Raw genomic sequence first — 10,865 nt, 5'->3', positions numbered from 1 at the left:
GACACCCCAATAGACTTTTTAGGAACTTGTGTAACCTTTAACTAAACATCCCGATAATTGTTAAAGAAATGCTGTAAAAGGTTAACAAAGTATTGTCGAGAAATAAGCTACCAGATAACGAAGAGAAAACAAGAATGTTACGCGTAGATATGTAAATGAGGGGAGTGTCTCAAGTAGAACTGTGACGTCACCTCAGACTATAAGTACAGTAACTCAAGTGAAGACAGACGAGGTGAGCTCCTGAACCGAAAGCGTTGGTCTGCTGGTAGCAGTGAACAAGGTGTCGAATAGGAAATCCTAGTAGGAAATTGAAGGTTCGATTTTGACGATAGGAAAAGAGGAAAATCTTGAGTGGAGGAAAAAGGTTCCGAGTATTAATTGAGGTGACGGTTAGGATTGATAGTTATAAGAGAATTTGTAACTAAGTTAAGATTGAATTTTGTTTTGTCGGAATTCCAAGGGGAATAGTTTCTAAGTTAGAATAAGACTTAAGTTTGTTGGGTTGATTGTGATTTGATTTCTTATTTAATAAATTTGTTGTTTGTTTCTAAAACTTGTACATAGTGTTTGTTAGACTTGATTAAACATTTATTATTGAGAGATTTTTTTGTGACTAACTTTGTCCTTACTTTATTTTGGTGCACGCGAAAAGTCCAGACCTGGCAACTAACAAACGCGAACCCGCGTAAAGTATCCATAAAGTTAGGTCCCGGCTCTTTAAGAAAAAAATTCGTTGTAGAGCAAAACACTAAATATAGTACTTTACAATGTATGTTACTTTGACTGGCCATTTTGCAAATTGGCAGAAAATCCCTGGCCAAAATTTGATGTGCTGATGCAAGACTGTCTGGTATGTGGCACATCATCTGCATCTGGTATGATGATGGTGGGCATGTGCTAGCAAGGAAGGTGCCATGTTGCAACAATAATATTCGGTATGTCTGCTGCGTTTCGGAAAAGGTCCTGCCTGACTTGTTATTATTCTGAATTAGTAGTTTCATTGTGAGTACTGTATTCCTTCTATACTACTCTATATGAATGCTTTCAGTTCAAAGGTTAAATTGTAGAGCACGTGTGTTATGGAGTACATGCGATGACACATTTCTGAAAAGGGGCATACAATAGTTATGCTGAAGTTAATAAAGGATTGTTTGCTACAACACGTTTTCCTTTAAAGAAATGTGCTAAATTAGCAACAGAACACAAGTTACTGAGGCTTTATCCCATGTGACAGTATTTCAATTTAACATATTCATAATTGTTATTCCATAGGCTGTCCCATGGCTACTTCTGATGGAACGAATATGCTGGGTGAAGTTGGACTACACATAACCATCAGAAAGTCCAGATAAGTTGCCTGACAGTAACAATGCAAAAAGATTCTTAGTAGTGTGTGAAAAAGAGTGTAGTTCAGTCTTCTTGTAGACACTGCAGCAAAGATGTCTGTGCAATTTGTGGAATAAATAATGAAATAGACGAAAGATATGGAGGGATAATTACTTGCAGGCTATGTCATAATAAACAAGAAATCAGGAAGAAGAGGCCAGCAGCTCATGCTAGTTTGCAAGCTCAAGGTGCAAAGGTTCTTAAAAATTCAAATGTAAAAATTCCCATCGGCAAAAGTTGGAGATAATGTACACATCTGTATACCAGATGTTGACAGAAGTCGTGATGATGCAAGAAACGTTCTTGTAATTGTCAAGGACACTTTCTACAAGCTAGGAAAAGAACATGGTGTTCTCAAACAACTGTATTCCAGAAGTGAGTTTTCCATTCTTTACGAGAAACTACTCACACTGGAATCTGTGGGCGCAGAAGAAAAGTCAATACAAACTGTCATGTCTTTCCCAATCACTGACAGGTGGCCAAGGTTATACTCAATGCAACTGCACTACTAAGTGCACAACAAATTGCTGCAAATGTAGAAATAAACTGTTGTGTAATTCAAAATGTCATAAAAGTTCATCTTGTGATGATAGAGCTTGATAATTTACTACAATTAATAAGCATAACAATTGAATTTGATAATTTATAATTAATAATAGGTCTGCAGCAGAAAAGATGTTTGACTTTTTTATGTGATCCTTATATGCTTTTTTTTTTAAGCTGAATTCAAAAATGTTACTAGTTTTTCTCTATCACATAAGATTTTTCAACAAAACCATTTTTATTGGATAAATTGATGCTTCTGTACAATGGCTATAAATATGCATCAATACCTGTAGCATGTTCTGTACATTCGAAGGAAACATATGAAAATTGGAAACTCTACTGAAAAAAAAATAATAATTACGATATACATCAGTGGCTTATCTGTGGAGATTTGAATGTAATTAGGACAGCAATCAGGTTATACCAAGTTTCCATGTTTTCTCTATGGATGGGACAGTAGAGCCATTTGGAATTTGCATTGGGTTCAGAAGCAATGGTCACCTAGAAAACAATTACAACCTGGCATAAAGAATATTGAGGAACAGCTTGGTGAACCCAGAAGTGCTGCTGTCACCCATGCATATTAAGCTGGGATTAATGAAACAGTTCATAAAGGCTTTACCAAAGGATGGAGACTGCTTTTCATATTTATGCAAAAAGTTTCCAGCCTTGTCCAAAGCAAAACTAAAAGGTGTATTTACAGGACCTATTATAAGGAAATTAATATCAGACACAGAACTTCTTTCTGGAATGAATGACAAAGGCAACAGTTCAAAGTTTCTAGGAAACGATAAAGATTCTGATTATAAAGAAATACAGTAGTAGAGAACTTGTTAATTAAGAACTATAAACCGAGCTGCAATATGAGTCTCAAGGTACACATTCTAAACTCGCACTTGGAATACTTTCCTGAATATTTAGAAGCTGTAAGTGAAGAACAGGGCAAAAGATTCCATCAGGACATTAAGAAGATACCAAGGACAATGGGATGTCAATATGATGGCAGATTACTGTTGGATGATGCTTAGGGACATTCCAGATGCATAACATAAGAGAAGATCCATGAAACAGTTTTAGGGCAAAAAAATCAGAACTGATAAGTAATAAAGCTAATTAGTGGCTTATGTTGTATTTTTGTACTCATACATAAACTAAAATTGATATTTTTTTTTGCATTAAGATAAATTAAAACACTATTATACATATGTATATACAGTAGAGCATCGATTATCCAAAACAATTCGGGACTGAGGTTGTTCAGATAACTGATCGTGTATGAAAAAATATATTAACCTATCCCATGTTGAAATTTTTCTGCATTGCATGTTGCTTCATGTCGAATTCTCATCAATGTTAAGCCTAACAAATTTTTTTAAAATAATAATCATGGCTATTGCATCATTAAAAATTATTTCTTTATTTTGTACAAACAAAATAAATACAGTACAGCATCGATCATCCAAATGTCAATCAACCGAAAGCTTTCCAGTCGCCAAATTTAAATCTCCACTAGTGCTGTGATACTGCAATCTTTGGCTATGTCTTGGGCTATTCCAATATTATTTTTGTTGGTGTGCATGTTTTAGCTGGCAGCACTGGCACGACCATGAGAGGGTACTTAAGGACATCTGCCAGGATTTGAATGAATTTCAACATGGGATAGGTTAATATATTTTTTTGTACATAATCGGTTACCAGAAAAAATTGATTTTCCGTACAACCCCAGTCGATTCAGATAATTGATGCGCTACTGTATATTGAAAAAAAAAAAAATTATATCTCGGAAGTTAATCTAGTATCAAAAACGTTCCAATTCAGCATGATATAGTCCTCAAANACACAGTCCTCAGAAAAACACCACACAAAACAAGCAAAGCTCACCACTCACAATGGGGAAAAAAAGCCTCATTCAAATACTGGCGCATCTTTAACCTGTCCTACGTTGACCTCATTGACCTGCGTGGGCGAACCCAAAAATTTCCATGTTTACATCAAAACATTTTTGATACTAGACGTCGCTTCGCGTCACAATTTTTATATTAAAATGAACTTTTAAAATATCTTTTTTGTTTTTATATTATTTAATATATATATATTTTTTGTGAAACATAAAAAAATAATTTTTTAAAATACAGTAAACACGATTATTATTAAACAAAAAATTTAGGCTTAACTTTGACAAAAATTCAACATGGCGTCACAGGCAACAAATAAAAATTTCAACATCGAATAGGTTAAGTACCCTCTCATGGTCGCGCCAGTGCTGCCAGCTAAAACATGCACACCAACAAAAATAATATTGGAAGTAGCCCAAGACAGCCAAATATTGCACCACCATAGCACTAGTGGAAATTTGAATTTGCCAACTGGAACACTTTCAGTTAACCAATGTTTCAGTTGATCGGTATTCAAATAATTGATGCTCTATTGTAATGTGCTTTTATAAATTTTTGACAAAATTTTGTAAAGCCTTTATATTAAAACATTACATGATGGAAACATTTGAGAGATTGTTTTTAGTTGTATCCACAGTTGTTAGTAAAAATCACATCTCAAAGTCCAAACAGTCAATATAAAAGTACAAAATTATACAGACCCAGCAAAATCAGCTAATAACTTTTTTCTTCCAACTTTGGGCTGATCGCCCCATGCCATTTTGCAAACTGGCCAGCCAAATCACAAAATCAAGATTGGACATTGGCCATTTCCCGATTTGGCAGGACACTTTCCACTTTGGGCGACTTCAAGCTTTGGTCATAACATATATACTATTGTACAATGAAAATGGTTAATGTTGTAAAAAATTTTTAATCATCAGTTTGAAAAATTATACAGTAAACTTATGATTTATTTTGAGTTTTCCAAAGTATGTGGTAATTATCATTAATTTGTTCATAAATTGTTTTAATTTGTGTGTTAATTAATGTAAAATAATTTAGGGAAATTTGGGTCCTGAAAATATTCTGTACCCCAAAATTATAGTAGCTGAAAATCCTTAGTGCACATGCATGAACTATTTACAACAGGGAAACTAGGAGAGGCTGTAAAAACAAAGTGCATATATGCAAACATTTTGAGAATGAGAGGAAACATGGAGAAAACTGCCTAGCATGTTTGTGCAAATCTGGATCTAAACAGAAGAGATCAAGGGTTGAAATATATACCAAGAGAAAATATATAACCTCATCCCCTCTATAATTTCAAATCATTAAATGACGAATTTCTTTTATAATATAGCATTATTCATTGTTCTCTAAAAAATTTTTTTTTGAAATATGAACTCCAATCTTTGATAAAATAAAATGTATCATCTCCATTTCTTGCAAGCACTTAATAAAAAGGTTAATTTATATTTCATGAATCTTCATAACCAATTCACAAATCATCATCATTGTTCCTATTACTCTCTCTTTTCCACTGTTGTAAGTCTGATTCATTCTTTTAATATTATGAATCTTCAAAAGATATCATTGTCAAAATATTTATCTTGATCTACATAACAGTCAGTTGTTAATAAGAAATTAAATATAATTTTATAAAGTTTTCAGATATAAATTTTTTAATTAAAAAGATCTTTACTTTAAAAAGTTTAAATAAAAGCTTTTCAAAACAACAATAATAATCTCTTACATCTAAAAGCAAAGTATTATATAAATTGACAATAAAAATTTTATCTCAATCAAAAACTTAAATTTAATAAACTGAACTAGCTAAGAGTAGAACTAAATTATATTATTTTATAAACTTATTTATTTACAGTATTAAACCATATAGATACTCACAGATGATCTTTTAGTAACATTAGGATTTTCTCTGTAAAAATTTTTTTGGAAAGGTCGTAATGTACAGAGATTCCAATCAGGTTTGGTCAATTTGCCACCAGGTTGTTTATTTTTCAAACTATTATGCCGAGTGAACGAACCATATTTGCTTTGATTCATGTTTTGATTACGACGAAAACCGCTAAAATGAAAGAATGTTAATACAGGTTACTATAAAACAAACATTTTATCTATTTTAATTCATGCTGAATATATATTATTTATATTAGAGGAAACTAAGCCTAAGCAAAAATCTCAAAATATAAATCTCAAAATCTCACTGCATCATATTCTATCATCATCATACAAACTCAACACTAAACTATTACTTAAGAAGCCAATGCTTTATTCTATCAAATCATTGTTTTTTGTTTAAAGTATAATGTTTAATAAAATCTGTTCCACTGTGAAGGTATTTTAAGTTTTAATACTTAGAATACTTACATATCCTGAGGATGGTCTATTAGACTGAAAATGATTTTTAAAAAATAAATTTTGATGTTTAACATGTGATTATCCTTTCAGTATTTTAGGCTGTTGAAAACTGGAGGAAAAAGACTTAAGAAAAAGTTCAGATTTGCTCCTTAGCCAATACTTTTAATCAAAACCTTTAAGTAATGGCTTAGTGTTGGGTCTGAATAAGCAAGAGCAGAGATTATATCTTGTACTACAACAAATCCTGTCATACCCTAGTAAATAGAATTTAAATTATTATTAATGAAAAAACAGTTTAAATGTAAGTAATATCATAAACGAACTAGTAACTTGGCCAAAATGCATATTGTAAAAAGAAGTGTTATTGAATAAAACATCTTTCAAAAAGCAATAATTGTTCAAGGTCTCAATATAAATGGTTAATGAATAAATTGAAATCATTCTGTAATCTCAATCACACTAACTTATTTTAGTGTTTATATTAATTATTACAGCATAAGAATATCAAGAATGCTTTGTTTGAATTGCTTGAAGCTTTACAAACGTTGTCAATAAATACTCCTATTTTAAAGAAAAATCTTTGTACTTTGTTTAGCTTTTGAGAAAACTTGTTTTTTTAATCTAGACAAGAGATGGTTACAGATTTAAGATTAATATAAAGTTATACTTTGAAGCATTCAAGTCAATCATTCCATACTAAATGACTAGTAAAAAAAAAAGACATCATTTTAAACCAGTCATTCCCAAAGTGGGTGCTACTACAGTAGAGCATCGATTATCCAACTCAATTGGGGACTGGGGTTGGTCGGATAACTGAAAAAATGGTTAACCAAAACGTATGAAAAAATACATTATTAGTATAGTATATCCCATGTAATTAGTATATAGCTATTAACCTACTTCGCGTTGAATTTTCTTCGATGGTAAGCCTAACAAAATTTTTTTAAAATAATAGTCGTCGCTATTGTATCGTTAAAAATTATTTTATTGCTCACAAAACAAACAACCACTCTTAATTAGAAAATTAAGCCTTGTTTAAATACTGGCATCCCTTTCATGGTCAAGCCAGTGTTGCCAACTAAAACACCAAAAATTTAACAAAAATAATATTAAAGTAGCCAAGACATAGCCAAATATTACAGCACCGCATCACTAGCGGACATTTGAATTTGCCAACTAGAACACAGTTGGTTAACTGATGTGACGGTTGATCGGGGGGGGTCAGATAATTGATGCTCTACTGCAGTGTTTCTCAACAGGAGCAATATTGTCCCCATGTGGGCATTTTTCCATGTTGAGGGGTGATTAGTAACAATTTATATTTTGGGGGCAAAAAACAATTTTATGGGCAATATAGTACAACATTATATTAAGAATAATTAGATATTTTATTTGTTATATCGTACAATAATTAAACAAATAACATTATACTAGTCACTAGTCTGTTCAATGCGGTATGAATTTGGCATTAGCCTTGGCCCTCGGCATCAGAATTTTGAAGTGAAGGGGGCGACAATTCATTAGAGGTTGAGAAACACTGCTCTACCGTATTCACCTGTGGGCAGTGGAGGCAGAATATTGAACAATGACCATAGGCAAAGATTGGAACCACTTAATCTTTCTGTTTCTCCTTTAAAACAGGTGAGAAGAAACATGCATTTAATGGTTTCCAGATGTTGAAAACAATGGTATGGTAAAGACAAAGTATGAAGTTCTTAAAAAAGTTTTCATAAGAATATTTCCAAGCCTTTTAACAGAAGTAAAAATGGGTTAAGGAGTGTTGGGGTATGGTTGGGGGATATTGGGTATAACTTTATAGTACCAAGGGGCAGTGACTGAAAAAACTTTGGGAACCACATATATACTGTATTTTATACAAACATCTCCAAACCCGATATACACTATAGCTACATACCAACAGAATGCCGAAAATCTATCGGGCTAGTTTTTAATGCTAATTACTAAATAAATTACGTAACCAATTTGGCACTAGAGGTAAGCATTAGGCGCCATTTCTTATTAATATTAATAATTATAAATAAATTAATTAATTTAAATAATTTAGAACCGCTGGGAGAAAAAATCGGCCCGGAGCGGGACTCGAACCCACAACTCCTGCTTACCGTGCAGATGCGTTGCCAGTTACGCTATCCGGACCTCCAGTCCGATCTCCTCTTCCAGCGTATATAAGCTAACTATATAACCATCGACGGTTAGCATAACTGGTAACGCATCTGCACGGTAAGCGGGAGTTGTGGGTTCGAGTCCCACTCCGGGCTGATTTTTTCTCCCAGCGGTTCTAAATTATTTAAATTAATTAATTTATTTATAATTATTAATATTAATAAGAGATGGCGCCTAACGCTTACCTCTAGTGCCAAATTGGTTACGTAATTTATTTAGTAATTAGCATTAAAAACTAGCCCGATAGATTTTCGGCATTCTGTTGGTATGTACTGTATTTTATTTAAAGAAAGTTTTACCTCATGGAAAACTTTTGAGCAATATTTGACAATGCTTGGTGACCCTCAATTTTAAAATTTATCAGATATTTTCTAATTGTTCAAAAATTTCTTAAGATAGAACAGCTGAGATTAAATTGAGCTTTGTTAAATACCTGTTACCTAAACAAAGGCTATCTTCAATGCTCAGTATCTGGATCCCTACTCTGGAATGTTATTATAAATGACTTACTAATTAAATTATCAGACTTTCTGTTCATTGGTTATAAAATCAGCTATATCATTAAAAAATAAATTGGCAATTTGGCAAATTTTCTTAAAAACCCAGACATTTTTTATCTTTGCCTGGACACACAACACAAAAACCAGACAGGTGGCAACATTTGGAACAAAGCATCATATCAATGGGGATAGATAAACCAGATTATGATAGTGGTAGATATACATGATAGTCATATCTGGAGTTTATTTCATTGGGAGATGGTCATAACCTGGAGTATGCTTGCATCGCCTATTAAGACATTTGCACTAATGGCATAGCCTGAAAGCATTCTGTGGAAAAATTAATATTCTTATTGTTCTAATATCTTATTATTCATATATCATTCTTCTGCTTTATAGACACTAAAAAAACTTTTTCCAGTTCATCAATGGTTCAGCAAGACAACAAGATTGCTGGATGATGAGGGACAAGGTCCAATCATGAAAAATTTCTGAGGCCTTAACCCAGAATCAAACGTAAATCTGCCAGAACAGCAAAGCAGAGTCAATGCCTTTATCATCTTAGCCATTCAGCTGTTATGCAGATTATTTTTTAAAAAATGAAAGATTTTTGTTGTTGGAAAAGTAAACATCCAAATTGCTTTAAAAAGTTGTTCATTTTCTAATATAAAAGTGTGAAACAAAAAAATTCTCCATTTGATCAGTAACTTGCAGCTTAATTATTCAAATAAAACTGAATTCTGTAATACAGGCAGTCCTCTACTTTGGGCAAATTTTTTCACCAAAACAGAAATGTTCATAAAGTGATAGCACATGGCCTAACAAACTGACAAGACAATACAAGTGCTTACTCAAGACTGAACCTATGATGCCAAAAATGGAGGTGATTTATCAGGTGGAGAGGGACTAGTGACTAATAGTTCATGAGAAGGGGAGAATCATTACACGAAAGTACAAGCATTTTGCCATATATATCGATAAAAATCAAAAGTATGAAATAGCAAATTGTATGAAAGCAGAGGGAGGACTGCCTGTATGTCACTTTTCTCCAATGTAATAGCACAGCTTTAATCTGAAGATATGGACATAAGTACTTTAAAATGTTTTTGCTGAAATTTTGTGGCATATTTTCTTAAATTTAGAAAATGATAAACCTTTTATCACTGTCAAGCAAGAAATATGAATCTGCTTTCTCCTTCATTTTCAACAGAAACTAAACTATTTCTTGCTTGCAATTGAAGTATAATACTATATAGAATAATTTACACAAACAGGTAATTATGTCAAAAGACCTGTTTTAATGATTAGGTTTCTAACAAAGCTTTTTATCTAAACATAAGTATCAAGATGATGACAACAAAATTATTGCTGTAGTAATTAATAGGACAATTCTATGAATGGGCAGGAAAAAGTAGATCATAATGACTATAACAGTTCTTTATTAAGATTGAAAAGTGCTATAGAAAGCCTTTGAAATTTGTGAGCATTCTCTGAAGCTTGCAACACAGATTGCTGTGAAAACAAAATGCAATAATTACAGCTTAATTTTTCACTGCTTGTTGTGAATAACTTACATAACAATCTCTGGAAGGCTTGAACTCCAGCTATGGGGAAATCATGTGGCATATAGTTAACTGTTATCAGATATATCAAAAATAAGAAAACCAGAATAAGCAGACCTGAATATCTAGTCTCAATTATATGAAAGCAATACAAATGTAATATCAGACAGTATGAATTTATTCAATGAAACCATTTACTAAACAAGGTTTTGCAATGCACAACACTCCCAATATATTTGTGTTCAGTGGTGATATTCAGCGGGTTCGCACAGGTTTGGCCGAACCTGTCGTTAACATTTTCAAAGTTTTCCGAACCCGTTGTTAAACACACGTAACATTTCTCAGCGGTTTTGTTTCTTTTAAAAAATATATTAAAATATACGTATTATACTCTGTAACACTACTAAACTAGAGCCTTATACCCCGTTCGC

General features: G+C 32.6%; 1 protein-coding gene across 3 annotated transcripts in view; it reads right to left on the bottom strand.

Annotated features, from left to right (window-relative positions):
• Positions 1–10,865, bottom strand: part of LOC111631563 (ATP-dependent RNA helicase DBP2-like) — a 33,602-nt gene that overhangs the window by 8,080 nt on the left and 14,657 nt on the right. For all 3 annotated transcript variants that reach the window (XR_002757722.1, XM_023375824.1, XM_023375825.1), the window contains exon 2: positions 5,715–5,895. Coding sequence is in view for 2 of the 3 variants with exons in the window: in XM_023375824.1 (XP_023231592.1) it covers positions 5,715–5,895 (181 nt within the window). In the remaining variant the exon portion in view is untranslated. The remainder of the gene's footprint in view (positions 1–5,714; positions 5,896–10,865) is intronic.

The sequence above is a fragment of the Centruroides sculpturatus genome, unplaced genomic scaffold (assembly GCF_000671375.1).
Source record: "Centruroides sculpturatus isolate CEXI.00-Female unplaced genomic scaffold, Cexi_2.0 scaffold694, whole genome shotgun sequence".
Lineage (NCBI taxonomy): Eukaryota > Metazoa > Arthropoda > Arachnida > Scorpiones > Buthidae > Centruroides > Centruroides sculpturatus.
This window is presented reverse-complemented; position numbering and strand designations above follow the sequence as displayed.